Source organism: Herpailurus yagouaroundi, unplaced genomic scaffold, assembly GCF_014898765.1.
Source record: "Herpailurus yagouaroundi ecotype Mexico unplaced genomic scaffold, PumYag 100, whole genome shotgun sequence".
NCBI lineage: Eukaryota > Metazoa > Chordata > Mammalia > Carnivora > Felidae > Herpailurus > Herpailurus yagouaroundi.
Genome location: NW_024412391.1, coordinates 49035947 through 49052718, shown reverse-complemented (window position 1 = coordinate 49052718; position 16772 = coordinate 49035947). Strand labels below are relative to the sequence as shown.

Here is a 16772-nt window from a genome sequence, read left to right as displayed (position 1 = left end):
GAACATGGCCACAACCTTGGCCCTAGCTTTTGGTGGGTGATGCCTCAGTAACTATGCGTTAAAAAGCATTGTCTTTAATGGGCCCCACCTTGCAGAACCAGAGGTGTGCTTAGCAGCTGACTTGAATATATTTAGCTGTGATTGGTTTTTCTGGCCATTAGGCCAAAGAACCATTAATACATGTGTAATGTAAATTTCGCCCTTTTTTCTTGCAAATTAGGTCAGATTTTCAATAAACGAAGCCACAACTTTGGCAGATTTGTTAGTGTTGCGGTTGCACCAAGTGGAAGATGATGTCCGGAGCATTGTGGACAAAGCGGTGAAGGAACTGGGGACTGAAAAGGTGGTGTCCTTGGGCTGTTTTCCTTTTACACTGAGCTAGTTCTGTGCTGTAGCCCCTAAGAGTCTGAAGCCCCCATGCCATGAGTGTGTCCCATGAGTCCCATTTTCTTCTCTGCCACTAGTTTGTGTGTGACTTGGGCAGGAATCTGAATCCTTCTAAGCCACAGTTGATGTGTAAAACAGGAGGGTTGACCCAGTCGATGATGATGATGATGATGATGATGATGATGATGATGATGATGATGATAGAGAACACTTAAGAACATGTCATTTGCTTTGTTGCAAGCACTGCTGTTAGTGCTTTATTTATAGTATTTCATTTAATTCTGAGGTAGGTAATACTCTGACCCTGTCTTACAGATGAGGCAGCTGAACGGCAGAGAGGTCCCTAACCACAACCCCCCACCCCATCCCCCAGGTTCATGCAGGTTTATTCAGGCACTCAGAGTACTACCTGTCTCCTTCTGGCTGATGTGAAAATCATCTCTAATAAATGTTTAGATTGCTTTGGAAGTCCCTTTCTGCTCTAATGTTCTGTTTCAGTGAAGCATGTAAATCTCAGATCCAACAGAAATTTGATGTTAGTGTGATGCTTATTTTTGTGAGGTGGAATTCATTCTCTGAACCTCATCACCATGAATAATTTGCAGGAGAAAAAATGAGGCCAGTAGTATTGGATAGCCCTTTATTTTTATTTTTATGTTTTGCAAATTGTGAAAGTTTTTTTAAAATTCCAGATGATATCCTAGATATTGGTAGTAAACTAAACTTCTGTACACATAACTTAATACTGTTTATGTCTAGGCTATTATTGAAATCAGTCAGACCTGGGCAACCATGGAGTTCTCTTATGAAGTTCACTATCGGACGGGCATTCCATTGCTAAAATCTGATGAACAACTTTTTGAAACTCTAGAGCACAACCAAGTAAGATGGGTATATTTACTGAAGAATTTTCCTTTTAAATGATAATTATAAACTTTTTCCAAGTTCTAGTATTCAATATTTATTCATTCATTGGGCATCTACTTGTCCTGACTCTGGGCATGGTACCCTTTGAGATCAAAAGGTGTGAACACTTGTTCTCACGGAACTTGTACTTGAGCAGGGAGACAGACAGTAGGGCTCCAAGGAGTCTAGGAAGTGACAGAGAGGCTCTTTGTCGGGTGGGTGAAAGACCTGGGGAGAGCCTTGTGAGTTGGGCTGGTAGTCAACAAAGAATGTCAATCAAGAGGGTGTTGTGGGCAGTGGGGACAGTGATGGTTGTCAGGGGCTGGGGAGTGGGGGAGGTGGGGAGATAAATTGGTCAGAAGGTACACATTTCCAGGTATAAGATAAGTAAGTCCTGGGGATCTAATGTATGTCATGGTGGCCATAGTTAATAGTACTGTATTGTCTACTTGAAAGTTGTTAGGAGAATAGATCTTATTAACACACCCCTCAAAAAAGTTTATGGGGATGGAGGTGTTAAGGAACTTTATTGTGGTTGCCATTTTACAATACATATATGTGTCAAAGCATCACATTGTACACTTTACTTTTGAATCATGTAACATGTCCATGATAGCATATTAAAATTGGTGGTAGAGGAGAAGTCAAATGTGTTAAATACATACAGGTGAAAGAGAATGACAAGAGGCCTTTCCCCTGAGTGACTTCTTGAGATTATAGCATCGGAGAATGGTGAGAAGTGCTCACCAGACTGTTCAGCATTAATGCTTGGTTTGTCGACTAAAAGAGGAGAAAAATGGAAACTTCAGGGCTTAGGAAGCTGTAGACAAAGTTCGTTTTGGTTTCTTTTTTTTTTTTTTTTCAGTTTTGGGAGAAAAAGAAGATTTATAACCTTGCAATTATTAATAGGCAGGGACCCCAGGGAGAGACTGAGAGAAGATGAAGGAATACAGTGTAATTCCTAAAGCCACACACGGGAGCATAGTATTTTTTTCTGCCTACAAAGAGCTACATGGTCTTCCTGTGGAAGACACATGAAATGCATTTGCTGCTACTTATCTTTTTTCTTTTGGAAAAAAAGTCTGTATGAATATTGAATGCCATTCGTTCATTTACTTAGCAAATACTGAATGCTTATTCCGTGTATGGCACGCTAGATCCTGGGAATCCAGCAGTAAACAAAACGGGTATGGCCCCTCCTTCACAGTACTTTCAGTCGCCCACCTGAGCTGTTCCTTACCATTCTTTTCCTTTGTTTTAGGTTCAGTTGCAGACTCTCCTTCAAAGCAAATATGTGGAATATTTTATTGAACAAGTGTTAAGCTGGCAAAATAAATTAAACATTGCAGACTTAGTCATCTTTGCTTGGATGGAAGTCCAGCGAACTTGGTCTCACCTGGAAAGCATCTTTGTTTGTTCAGAAGATGTTCGAATCCAGCTTGTGAAAGATGCTAGAAGATTCGATGGACTAGATGCTGAATTTAAGGTTCATAGAAGACAGACTATTTTCTAGCATAGCAGAGTTTTCCAAACAATATAAAAATCTTATAAAAAACATAATTTGGGGGTATTTCTAAAAATATGCTTTTGCATTGTAGGATGCCGATCAGGAAGCTTTATCTAGGGAAGGGTCAGATAGTAAGTATTTTAGGCTTTGTAGTTGTTTACGGTCTCTGTCATAACTGCTCTACACTGCCACTGTAGTGTGAAAGAACAGACACTACATAAATGGGTGTGGCTGTGTGCCAATAAAACTTTGTTTATGGTCACTGAAATTTGAGTTTTCTAGAATTTTCACGTGTCACAAAATGTTAAGCTGCTTTTGACTTTTTTTTGAACAGGTTAAAAATGTAAAAACTATACTTTGCTCCTAGTCATACAAAAAGAAGCATCAGGCTTGATGTTTCCCTTAAGCCCTGGGTTGCTGACCCTTGCAGTAAGGTCTTAATTAAGTAAAGTACTGCGGGCGGCGGGGGGAAGCCAGTAACAATACTACTAGTTACTTGTTTATGTCATACGCGCCACAGACAACACATAGAGATGTACACATGATAATGGTAAATGATTTGAAAGACTTTCAGCAAGGAGTAGTGGCTATACGTTTTTATATAGAAATGGGGAATAACTATCTTTCTTCCTATCTAAAGAACACCCAGAGGTATATTTTAACTTATTTTTTTAATGTTTATTTATTTTATTTTTGAATGGAGAAGGTTCAGGGAGAGGGGGAGACAGAAAATCCCAAGCAAGCTCCTAGCGCAGAGCCTGATGCAGGGCTTAAACTCATGAACCGTGAGATCATAACCTGAACCGAAATCAAGAGTTGACCGTTTAACTGACTGAGCCACCCAGGCATCCCCATACTATTTTAACTTTTAAGGAAGAAAGAATAGACTGCTGAGTATTCGTCTGATTTTCATATGTGAATATACTCTAAGATTTTGGGTTCTCTGTCTCGATTCTTTTTGTTTGGACCCAGAATGGTGGTAATGCCCATCGAATTTATTTTGATAAAAACTGTATGATTGTACCTTGTTTTTGGCCTTCATCTAAAAGTTTAAAAGCAAAAGTGAGCAGACATGGGGTTAGAAGTCTCTTTCACCTTACTTTCTTACAATTCTTCATTTTTATTTAAAATTTTTTTTTAGTTTTACTTATTTTGAGAGCTTGAGAGCAAGCAAACAATGGAGGGCAGGGAGAGGGAGGGAGGGAGGGGGGGGGAGGGAGAGAGAGAGAGAGAGATAGTGAGTCCCAAGCAGGCTCTGCACTGTCAGCATAGAGCCTCACAAACTGAGCAATCATGACCTGAGTTGACAGACACTTAACCAACTTAGCCACCCAGGTACCCCTGTTCTTCATTTTTAAATTCCTCAAATGGATGAAAAATTTAGAAAAGTAATTTCTAATATCAATGGCTCCACCTTATACTTTCATACAGGAGTTAATGTTGAAGACAGCTAAAATAAAGAACGTTCTAGAAGCAACATGCAGACCTAATCTCTATGAAAAACTTAAAGATTTGCAATACAGGTAACGATAAAACTATGAAGTGATGAATTTGTTATAATTTTATGAGACTGCTTTTAAGTATGTTACAGCATTTAACATCATGTTATTGTAGATACAACTGTTAGTAAATTTATGATTTTGCTTATGGTTGTCCAGTTACCTTGGACATATTCGGTGGTACATAGATAATGTAAATCAAATACATTTCTCTTTTCCAAACGGGCTATCATAGTAGTAAAATGAGAATATTATCAAGAGAATTGACATGAATGATCACTTCTTTTATTGAACTATCCTCCAAATATTTATTAAGCATCTCTTCTCTGCCAGCAACTTGGAATGCACTTAATAATTTCAAGTCTTTTTTTGGGTATACAGCTAATACTAGAAATTACCCTTAGAAAGCATGTTAGTATTTATGAAATCTTTGTCCTAAAGGCCATTTGTATATTCTGGCTTTTGATTACAAATGGGCAGTCAGGTACTAAAAGAAGAAGTTTGTGCAGAACTGTGATTACTTTTATTGCAAGGTAGAAAAGAGCTCTAGATAAAAATGAATATTACATAAACAAAATTATTCATGCTCTGGAAGTTTTTTAGAGGTAAAGTTGGCCATAATTTTAAAAGGGTAGATTTCCACAGAAGTTAATTTCTTTCTTTCTTTCTTTCTTTCTTTCTTTCTTTCTTTCTTTCTTTCTTTCTTTCTTTCTTTCTTTCTTTCAAGTTACTTAAGTAATCTCTTTACCCACCATGGGGCTTAACTTATGATCCCAAGATCAAGAATTGCATGCCCTTCCACCTGAGCCAGCCGGGTGCCCCAGCAGTTAATTATTTCTTAGTGATGTTGGAGTCTCAGGGGTTATCTAAGAACAATAAAGCAGAAATGATTCTGAATCTTAGGACTCCTCTGAATACCAGAGAGAGTTGAAGCCACTTGTGTTTCATAGGCATTCACTGGGGAAAGGAAGACTTTAAACCAATTACATCTTAACTGATACATTTTACGCTCCGGATGAGTGATGCCAAGCCCAGTTTCTCTTGGCAAGTAGGAGGGTTATTAAGAAAAGTGAAGAGTGGGGCACCTGGGTGGCTCAGTCGGTTGAGTGTCAGACTTCGGCTCAGGTCATGATCTCACATTCGGTGGGTTTGAGCCCCACGTCGGGCTCTGTGCTGACAGCTCGGAGCCTGGAGCCTGCTTCAGATTCTGTGTCTCCCTCTCTCTCTGCCCCTCCCCCGTTCACACACTGTCTCTGTTTCTCAAAAATGAATAAATGTTAAAAAAAAATTTTTTTTTAAAGCGAGGTGTGACGTCAACCTAAGTCTGATCTCTGTTTAGCCTCGACTGGTGGTGTGTTTGTACCTGTCTCCTCCTGTTTGGCATGACACGTATGTTAGGCACAAGCAAGTTGCTGGGGTCACAGAGAGGGAGTCAGGCTACCTGTTCAACAGTAAGCTTATTATGGTGAGCGGACAGATGAGAGGAGCTGGGTTTTGTATGGTTGTTGTTTTAATAACTGAATGGGCAAGATAGGCATGTAAAGATTTTTCATTTCCACAGGCTTTCTCTTTGTGAAAAAGCTCTTGCTGAGTACCTGGAAACCAAGCGTGTGGCTTTCCCGCGGTTCTATTTCATCTCTCCTGCAGACTTACTTGACATTCTCTCGAAGGGAGCTCGGCCTAAACAGGTAAGGAATATATATTTTTTGCAAGGGTCATATTCTGTGTTAGCTAAGGGATGCCACAGTTTCTCTGTCATGTCAAATGCCACCTGCCGTGTCACATGTCCTGGGAGATAGAAAATCAGCAATAAAAATGGGTGATGCAGCAACAGAGAGATGTCAGAGGTGGTGCCGAAGGAACCAGGTCCTCAGTAAAGGGAAAGATATCATATGCACAAGGCTTAGGGCCCTGCAAGAAGTTAATGGAAGAACCATTGGCCCCAAATCCCCCAGAATTCTGGGACGGGGCCTGGAGTGTCTTCTGCCTGGTTAGCAGCTTTCTTAGGGGAGAATGGGTCCCTTGGAGCAAGACTGTTGTGGGATCTCTGTACTGCTCCCTGACTCCTGAGTCACCTTCATAAGTCTTGAGTGGTGTCAGAGGTGGACTGTGTCATTTCATGTTGGTCCTCCTCTAGCCCTCTAATTCCACCCCCCCCCCCCCCCGTGCAAGAACACCACCCCTGACAGTATTTACAGCAAATAAAAGCAGCTATTATCTTTTGTAACCTGAGGGCTCAGATCACAGACAGACTCAGTACAAATCCCGAAGCATTCCTTCCTGTACACATTGAGAGGATGTTGCCTTTGACTTCCTATTGAGTTGTTGACATCCACATAGGTATTGCAGTGTTTACAGCTGACAGAGGCTCTCAGTCCCAGACCTGACCACAGACAAGATTGTTGTAAAGCTCTAAGTTGTGCTTTATCATTGAGGATTTCTGTCGACATTCTTTCTCTAGAGATTTCCATGCATTGTCTTTAGAATATGTATCACTTCACACTGTAGTTGCCTGAATTCTACTGTTCTTTGGCTACAGCATATATCTTGATTATTTTTCTCACACTCATCGCTTCTTTTCAACCCTAAATTTGGTGGCTCGTCACCGAAAGATGGCTCTTCTTGCTGTTGATAATACGAGTGCAGTCGTGCTATTAATGCAGAGTTGTTAGTTGAATTTGGACAGCATTTTGAGGATCAGCCCTCAGTTATAGTTTCCTATATTCACACTAACTTCCAGATGGCTTTGTAAATATAATTTGTCTGATTACATTGACTAGCAATCCAGTATATCCATCTCTCATTGATGTATCACACAATTGTATGTTTGGGGTGGTTTTTTTTCTTTTTTTTTTTTAAACTAGCCTGAAAGAGAGCAGTCATAACCCCACTTAAGCTTTAGTTGCTTCCTGGGAACATTCTCATGACCAGCAGGTAGAACCTCGTGGCTGATTGTGAGGTGGAAGGTATCATATTCCATTACAGGTACATGTTCTGGAAGCCTTTGAAATCCAAAATATTTATCATTCTAAATTCTCAATACATACATGAGAAGAGAAAGGTATAAATCTGTACTAGGATAACATTGTTTTTCTTTTAATTATATTCTTTAAACATAGTAAATACTTGTATGACTGGTTTACTGAACAGTATTAATTACAGAGAATACGGGCTTGTGCAAGTTTTATTTTCTATGGTTATTAATTGCACATGTGCCCTACTGTATCTCCTTAAGTAGCAGACTACTGTATAACACACGGGATAGGTATCTAACATCCTGGTCTCTTTTTCTTATTAAAAAAAAAAAAAAATGAAAGAAACCAACAGCAGCTCAGCAAGGTCTAGTTAACAATCCAGACTTAGCTCTTTGTTGAGGCCAGGCTTTCACACAATAAGTTTGGAGCTGGAAGGGAGATGGTGATTACTTTATTGTACATCCCCTTCCCATCTGTTTATCATGGAGAGAGGGCGGGGCTGTCATCTGTCAGTCATTGCTTTTCTTTTTCTTTTTCTTTTTTTTTTAATTTATTTATTTTGAGACAGAGAGTATGAGCTGGGGAGGGGTAGAGAGAGAGTGAAAGAGAGAATCCCAAGCAGGCTCCGTGCTGTCAATGTGGCTGCATCTCACAACCCTGCAATCATGACCTGCACCGAAATTAAGAATTGGATGCTCAACTGACTGAGCCACCCAGGCATCCCAAGGCCTTTCATAATATTTGCTCCTGATTCTTGGACCAGCAATGACTTACTCTTCTGTGTCCTCACCAGCAAGCATCCACCTGTTGGGTCCCTTGTGGAATAAAGGTGCCAATCCTCAGGGAGCACAGGGGAAACTCCTAGGGGATATATATTAGAGAACCAACTCTGTGTCAGCACTTCCTGTTCTTGCTCTGGGCAGTGAAATCAGCCATCGGGTTATATCTTCTTTCTCCTTTTCTACATCAAATGTCCAAGGAGGTACATGTCACAGATTGACTTCCTAGAGCCACCTATAGCTTCTGTGAGTGATTCTTCAACACCTATCTCACTTGGTTGGGCCAAAGAATTCTTTACCTTCCCCAGAAGGAGTGAGGAAAAGCCACAGCATCTCTTTGTGGGCTGATAACTCATAGGCATGAAGGATGCCACTTCTAGTCCCCACCTCCCTGCAGTACTTTGTATAGAAAGGGTATATGGAAGCAGAAGATGGAAAGGAGTTGAGGTTGTGTCTTACAGGCCCTGGAGGGACCCACCCGTCCTAACCCCTCTTTGCCATCTTCGGAACATGCACATTCTCAATGCCTCTTTGTCCTTAGTTGAAGTACTGGGCTGGTGCTGGTGGAACAGGTCATTACTGTTCTGCTCACCAGTTGTCTTTATCTCCTTTCAAAGAATGAAAAAATGCTTCGCCTTAGCCAGACAACAGGTTGGCTCCTTGGGACATGCATCCCTGATGCCAATTTTTTTTTTTTTTCCATTATCCTTCCTAAATTAGAGGCTGAGTTTATATGTATATATAAATATAAATATAAAAACTTGAAAAGTGTAACCTTTAAATCATTATTATTATGTTTTCAGTATCACTTCAATGTTAGAATGTTCTCTAACACCCGTAGAACTCACAGTGGAAGCCCTCTCACCCCCCTCCTTCCTAATATTTTAATCAGAAGTTCTAAATCTCCGATTCATATCCATTGCCCGGTCCTAGTGCTGCTGCCACTCCTTAATGAATTACTAGATGCTATAAGACATTCAAAAGATGTTAAAGTGAAGCCACAGTACAGGGGCTTCCAAAATTGTTCACAGCCATGCTGATGAATGCCACCAGCAGTGCTGTCTACCCCATGCTGACCAAAGGAGGTGGGTGTTGCTGCCTATGAGCAAAAGAGTCTAGCCACCTGGCTACAGAGCAAACATGGTTTACAGAGGTCTTGACTGTCAGCTTGGAAAGGATTACGTTTTTCATGTTTTTGAAATTGATATTTTAAATTGTCCTGAAAAAATGATTTCACTGAGATCTTTTAGTTACATTAATGAAACTTACAACAACTGAAATTCACATAAAATGCTATCCCACTGTTAGTAAAGGTTCATTATTTTAAATGGTGTTTCACTTCATCTGTGGTAGAAATAACCACTCAGGAGTGACTAACAGTCGCGGGGGAGTGGAGTGTGGGTGTGGGGACTGGGAATCGGTAAGGAGCTACGGGCAGTTTGGGTCATCCAGAGCCACAGTCAGCTTCTTTGCCTGGCATGGTTCTGCAAAGTGCAGGTGCTTTTGGAATTCTTGGTCGCTTACTAGGGAATAGTTAGTTAATGCTTTTGGCAGTGAAGCCACACAGCCTGGCCTTGCTGCACTCTTACCTTCTTTTCACACTCGGAATCCGTTTTGGACCACCAGCCACAGCTTTTCCGCCTCTGCCTTTTGTACTTGCATTCCTGAATGTGCTCCCTGTCGTGTAACCAAAATAACATGGCAACTGCAGCTTGTGGAATAACAATGCAATTTCACCAGAAAAGAAACCCTTTGTGGGTAGATAACTCATGTGGACATCTTGCGGAGGACTTGAATTCTTGAGGCCCCCTTCCTCTACCCCCCACACTCAATTTAACAGTGTGAGCCAAAGTGAGAGGTTCTGCAGTTAATTGTGGAATTTGATCAGCCAGGGAGGTCTGATACCCCTACAGCCTCCATCCTCGAAGCAGAAATTCCCAAGTGAGTTGGAATACCAGAGTGATGAAATCAGTGTGTCTAGAGTGCCTTCAGTGATTATTAGCTGTTGGTAAGCTTGGTTAAGATCAAGTTTTACAGCTGTCCTTCTTCCGGAACCCACCCTGACCTCCCAACGGCATGAATGATCTAAAGGACTTCTGTGTGGGCCCTGCTTAACTTCAGTGATCAAAATCTCTGGTAGTTGCTTATAGAAATACAAATTTAGAGGTGTGCTTGCAGGATTTATTGGCATGGTGCAACAATATGTGCAACTGATTTGAAGTTACACATGACTCATTATTAACATTATTTGATTTTCCCCTCCCTTAGAAAAACATCCCTTTGTATTTTTCAAGTGGCTGGTGTAGTGGTAAAGGCAGACAGAATAAAGGTCCCTTTGTTATGTAGTGCCTTTAAATAGCTGACAATTTTGTGTCATCGACATTGTTTTTAGCCACTGATTCCTAATAACTTGAGAGATTTTTTGTCCTAGAAGAGTTGGCACATTTACTCTTGCCTTGTTCACTGCATGGAGTGAAAGCTTCTCCGTGATGGAGCTACACTGAAGACACACAAACCCGCAGTGCACTGAGCTACGTTTGTATTGTCTCATGTGGGGTCGCCCTGAGCCAACTCTGACCACCGAGCCCTTGAAATGTGGCAACGGAGAAACAGAATTTTTAACTTCAGTAAACTTTAATTGATTTAAATTTAAATACTGGCATTTGATGCAGTTATTGGAAAATATGAATGTGTTTGAAACAACTTGAGCATGTGAATCTACTTTGTAATAGTATATCGGATGAAGTCGAAATACAGATCACATATTTTGGATGGAAAATCCAAATTGAGATATGCTGTAAATATACACACCTGATTTCAAAGATTTACTCTGAAGAAAAGAATATGAAATGTCTACTATTTTTTTATTACATGTTCAAAGTATTTTGGATATACTAGGTAAAATATAATAATTTTTCCCTGTTTCTCTTTACTGGTTTTATTTATTGTTTTTAGTTTTTGTTTTAAAATTTTTTTAAGTTTATTTTTGAGAGAGAGGGAGGGAGGGAGGGAGGGAGGGAGGGAGAGACCGAGACCAGGAGCAGGGGAAGGGCAGAGAGAGAGAGGAAGACAGAATCTGAAACAGGCTCCAGGCTCTGAGCTGTCAGCACAGAGTCCTATGTGGGGCTTGAACTCTGGGAAGATCATGACCTGAGCCATAGTCGGCCGCTTAACCAACTGAGCCACCCAGGTGCCCCTCTTTTTACTTGTTTTAATGTGGCCACCAGGAATCCACTGTAGTAGAAATTGAGGCCATAGTGTATTCTCTAAAACCAAAAGATGAGGGGGCACCTGGCTGGGTCAGTTGGTGGAGCATACAACTCCTGATCTTGGGGTTATGAGTTCAAGCCCCACGGTGTAGAGAGTACTTAAAGATAAAATCTTAAATGAGAAGGTCAGGCATTCGTATGCCCAGAAACGTTTGATGTTTTCATCTAGCAGTGTCCCGCAGTGTGGTCGACCCAAATCTACACGAGAGAAAATCTGCCAAGTTGTCTTTTGAGAAATCTCCAAATTTGCAGTGATTGCGCAGATGGCACTAAACTAATGCCCACAATGAACTGTAAATAAGGGCATTTGGAAAGGTGCTTGTGAAAAATGGGCTTAATTTTAGGCAACAGAAAACCCTGCTGGATCTTCAAGGGGCACATATGTAAGACAAGCACAGTGTGTTTCTGTATAGTGCTTGCGTTCGGTTGTGTCTGTGATAGAGTGACTGTGTCTCAGCCCAGGAATTTCAGAAATCCGGGTGATGGAGCCCACCTGTCACTCATAGTGTGTTACCACCTTTTCTGACAAGGATTAGTCTTCCTTCAATCACTAAGAGGAAAAGTCTCAAAATTCAAGTGGTTAGTAGAGGGCGTGCAAGAGTGAAGCAGTTTTAGCTGAAATAAGATCAGTGAAAAATTCCACCTTTTTAGAGGAAGCAGAAAGCTGGAGGACTGTTTAGCAGCTAAAATGGTGGAAGCGGGTGCCCTTGAGTTTAGGCTGGGACTGAGGATGGAGTGGGGAAGAGGCAGCAGAAGCAAACAGATCAGAAGATGGTCATGGTTTTGACCATCCTCCTCTTGTCTCTGTGGACCTTCACGTCCGCAGTGAGAAGTAGAAGCTGCTCACCTAAGTGGAGTTTGTCATAGAAATTCCTGGAGGAGAGTAGGTTCACTTGACACAGTTGGGGAATAGGTCATGATTTAAATCAATGCCTTCATATGAAGGTAGCCTAATATTCACAGGACAGAGACGTTTAGGTGTGTGACAAGGAAATAGACTACCTCGCTTTAAGTCATAAATTATATATCTCATGAGGATAAACCTTGATTGTCCTCCCAGAATAGTTAATATAGGGTTAACCACAAATTGTATAACAATATATTCACTTTTTGTGTTCATTTTGTAAACGCGTTGCCCCTGCTTTGATTTCTGTTGCCTCTCTTTTACTGGAGTTCTCTCCACAGCCAATGTATAAGTTACACAACAAAATCAGGAGTATTACAATGTGTGGGTAAAATAAAATATTACCTTAATGTTATGAGATCCAAAAATTAAGCCTTATAAATGTGGCACCCGGCCACTAAGGAGTTTTCACCCTCTTTTTGGCATCTTGAACTCCTGGTCCTGGCCTTTGTTTGATGTCACCTGTTACAAGTTGTTCAGCTCCAGCTTAAATTCAGTTGGCAGGGCATCTGGCCATAGCAGATGAGCTTTTCACAGAGTACTGTGCGTTCTGGGAACAACTAGAAAAGCTGGATGAAACAGTTAATTAAATCAGTTTAATATGTGCATCAGAGTATTTCAAGAGCATCAAAGAAAAGTCTAGAGTTCAGGGGCTAAGATATGAGCAGAAAGAAACCACAGAGAGATTTGCCTAATGTTTCCTATTGATTTTTTCTTGGCAACATTTGATGATTTACAGAATATGACAAAGAGTCTGAAAACCTGGTCAGAACTTTGATCAGTATCATGGAACTGAAAGAAAGAGAAAAAACAAAAAATACAAACTGGAACTGGAATTGGGTACCAAGGAAGATGTTAGTTAAGCAGAGAATCAGACCATGATAATGAATCATTCTAAGGTCAATTGGGTATGGATGTGCAGGGGTGGCGGAAAAGGGGATCTACCAAATATGGTCTCTAAAAAGTTCTAGGTAGATGTAGATGTAAATTTGACAGGTGCAACAATGAAGTGTATAACATCTGAGAAAGAATGATCTTTGAACAAAAATTTCTTTTTTAAATTTTTTAAAATGGTTTTATTTTTAGAGAGAGCAAGCGAGCACGAGCAGGGGAGGGGCAGAGAGAGGGACACAGAGGATCTGAAGCAGGCTCTGTGCTGACAGCAGAGAGCCTGATGCAGGGCTCAAACTCCAAAGAAAGCAAGATCGTGACCTGAGTGGAAGTCGGATGCTCAGCCAACTGAGTCACCCAGGTGCCACAGCGAGCAAAAATTTAAGTTGGATATGCAAGTACTGAGTGTAGGGAAAGGTTGATGGATTTGATTGTGTTAAAGTTGAAAACTTTGGGGCGCCTGGGTGGCGCAGTCGGTTAAGCGTCCGACTTCAGCCAGGTCACGATCTCGCGGTCGGTGAGTTCGAGCCCCGCGTCGGGCTCTGGGCTGATGGCTCAGAGCCTGGAGCCTGTTTCCGATTCTGTGTCTCCCTCTCTCTCTGCCCCTCCCCCGTTCATGCTCTGTCTCTCTCTGTCCCAAAAATAAATAAACGTTGAAAAAAAAAAAAAGAAAACTTTGCCTTATCAAAGGATACCATTAAGAGATTAACACTGTAAGCCACAAAGTTGGAAAAGATGTTGGCAATGCCTTAAAAAAAAGACTTATAGGCAGAATATAAAAATAATTCTTACGTCCAAAGAAGCAAGGACAGATGGATAATCCAGTATAAAAGGGGGCAGAACACTTAAGCAGGCTATTCCCAAAAGAAGGTATTCTAAGACCAGTAAACATAAAAAGTTGCTTCACTTCTTAAGTCATCAGAGAAATGCAAATTAAAACCACAAAGAGAGATACACTTGTGCTTCTGGGCAAGATGGAATAGCAGCTGAATTTACCCACCTGCTTGAAAGCACCAAAACTCCAACAAAATATATGAAACAACAACTTTCTTGTCCCTGGACATCAGACAACAGAGGATAACAATTCATGACAGACTTGGAACAAAGGAGATGAGCTCTGTGATGGTCCCATTTGCTTCTTTGAGTGAGTTTCCAAGTATGGGACAGGGAGGGGGAGCCGGGCATGATCTGGTAGGCTCTTTTGAATTGAGGGATCTGAGCTGAGAATCCAAGGAGAACAAGGTAGCTGGAGTTTGCAGAACTGAGTGCCAAAAAGGAAAGAACTGTAGCGCGAGAACCCCAGAAACTTCTAGAGGGGCTTCTTATAGTCTTCAGCAGTGGGAATAATTAGCCCTGGATTACATACTGTTCCAGTTCTGTCAAACAAATCCTTTTTAAAAAATTGTTTTTGAGAGAGAGAGAGTGTGAGCGGTAGAGGGGCAGATAGGGGAAGAGAGAATTCAAGTGTGTTCCATCCCATGAACCGTGAAATCATGACCTGAGCTGAAATCAAGAGCCACTTAACTAACTGAGCCACCCGGACACCCCTGCCAAATAAGTCTTGAAAGCAAGATCCAAGGGCACCTGGGTCGCTCAATTAGTTAAGTGGCTTTTGATTGTGGATCAGATATGATCTCATGGTTCATGGGATTGAGCCTCATGTGGGGCTCCTCACTGACAGTGCAGGGCTTGCTTGGGATTCTCTCTTTCCCTTTCTCTCCGTCCCTCCCTGGTTCACATGTGTACTCTAGTTCTCTCTTTCAAAATGAATCAACTTAAAAAAAAAAAAAAAGCAAGATCCAAAACGATAAAAATGTTTGCAAGTAATTTAACTGCATCCCAAATCAAAGCTCAAGAAGATAGGAATAATAATGTATTCAGCTCCAAGCAGAGTAAGTTTACAATGTTTACAATGTTTGATACACCACTAAAGATTAGAGGACATGTAAAAAGGCAAGAATATCTAACTCATAATGACGAAACAAATCAATCAAAACTGATACAAATGTTAGACAAAGATATTAAAAGTGACAGCTTTATTAGTATGTTCCAAAAGGTAAGCAGGGATGCAGAAAAGATAAAGTTCCATGTGTGTATATTGGACATCTCCAAATGGAGGAAGGGAAACAGAAAAAATCCTGGCAGAATAACAGCCAAGAGGTTTCTGAATTGATGAAAAGAAATCTATAGATTTAAGCTCAAGCTTAATTGTGAACACAAGCACACACTACAAAGAAAACTATACCAGGTTAGTCAAATTGGTTATAACCAGTGATAAATTCAAAGATCATCCATAAAGTCATATTATGCACAGGAGAATAAATGGAAACATGATGAGAGGCTTCTCCATGCAAATGAGAAAAGAGTGGACCAACAGCTGTAAAATACTGAAAGAAAAAAAAAATCAACGTATAAATCTTTATCCAGTGAAAATATCTTTTAAAAGTGAATGCAAAATGAAGATGTTTTCAGACATTCAGAATCAGAAAGATTTCATCACCAGCAGACTGTCAATACAAGAATGTTAAAGGAAGTGCTTCAGGCAGAAGGAAGATGATACCAGATGGAAATCTAGATCTACACAAAAAAATGTGACTGTTGAAATGTTAACTGTATGGAACTAGACAAAACAGGCGTATCAGCCATCCATCAGAAGGCAGCATGATAAGAACAGAGACCTTGAAATCCTACATGAGCTGCTTCTGTTGATTAGTAGCTATGTTACTGCTTTACTTTTCTGAACATCAGTTTCTTTGTATACCAAATGGGGAAAACAGTAGGTACTATGTCTTTAGTTTCTGAGCAAGGAATAATGTAAAGAGACAAAAATACTTATAATACTGTAAAAATGGCCACAAATTCTTCCCCTCCATGCATCCAGGCCCTTTTAGTGTCTTGGTGCAATTTTTATCAAGGGTAGAATTCGTTTCTCCTTTTGGATTAGTATGTGACTTGTTTTGGCCATTGTATCATTAGCAAGAGGTTTGACAAGTTCACAGACCCTGGGACTTACCCCCTTTCTGTTATTCAGAAACCTCTGACCACCCTGTCATGAACAAGCCAAGGCTAGCCTACTGAATGATAGGCATATGCCCATACCCAAGCTATCAGCTGGGTAATCATCACATATACGAGAGAAGCCATTGATCACAAGGGACCACAAACAGGGTAACCAGCTGAGGTAATCCAAAAGCCAACACACACAGTTGGAAGCTAAGAAGTTGTTGCTATTTTAAGCCACTGAATTTTGGGGTAGTTAGTTATACTGGAAAAGCAGATTGATACACGTTAGTTAGGGATTCACATACGCATGTCTCAATACATGAATAGACCAAATACACCAACATCAAGGACTTCTACGTGCTGCTGATTTAAAATAAAAGATTTTACTTGAAATTTATAAACAAAAGAACATAACTATTAAGTGTTCATCCACGGAGCTAATCTTCTCTGGTTCGTTTTCACTTTTTTATTTGTTTTCTTGCTGAAGATACCTTGGTAACCTCATGGCACTTTTGACATCATGGGGATGGAAGAACTGGTGAGGAAATCACGAATTGGTGGATTTCCCCCTTTTTTCAGTTTGTAGAGATAGTTCCTCAGACTTTGACATGACTTGGCATTAGAAAAACTTATACTCACACAATGAGATAGC

The 16772-nt window shown here is 40.7% G+C and overlaps 1 protein-coding gene across 1 annotated transcript in view; it reads left to right on the top strand.

Moving 5' to 3' along the window:
* The window catches only part of DNAH11 (dynein axonemal heavy chain 11), a 358576-nt gene that overhangs the window by 94907 nt on the left and 246897 nt on the right, over positions 1-16772 (top strand). Inside the window, 5 exon segments of the mRNA XM_040472462.1 lie at positions 221-343; positions 1147-1269; positions 2555-2779; positions 4232-4323; positions 5861-5987. Of these exon segments, the coding sequence (XP_040328396.1) occupies positions 221-343; positions 1147-1269; positions 2555-2779; positions 4232-4323; positions 5861-5987 (690 nt within the window).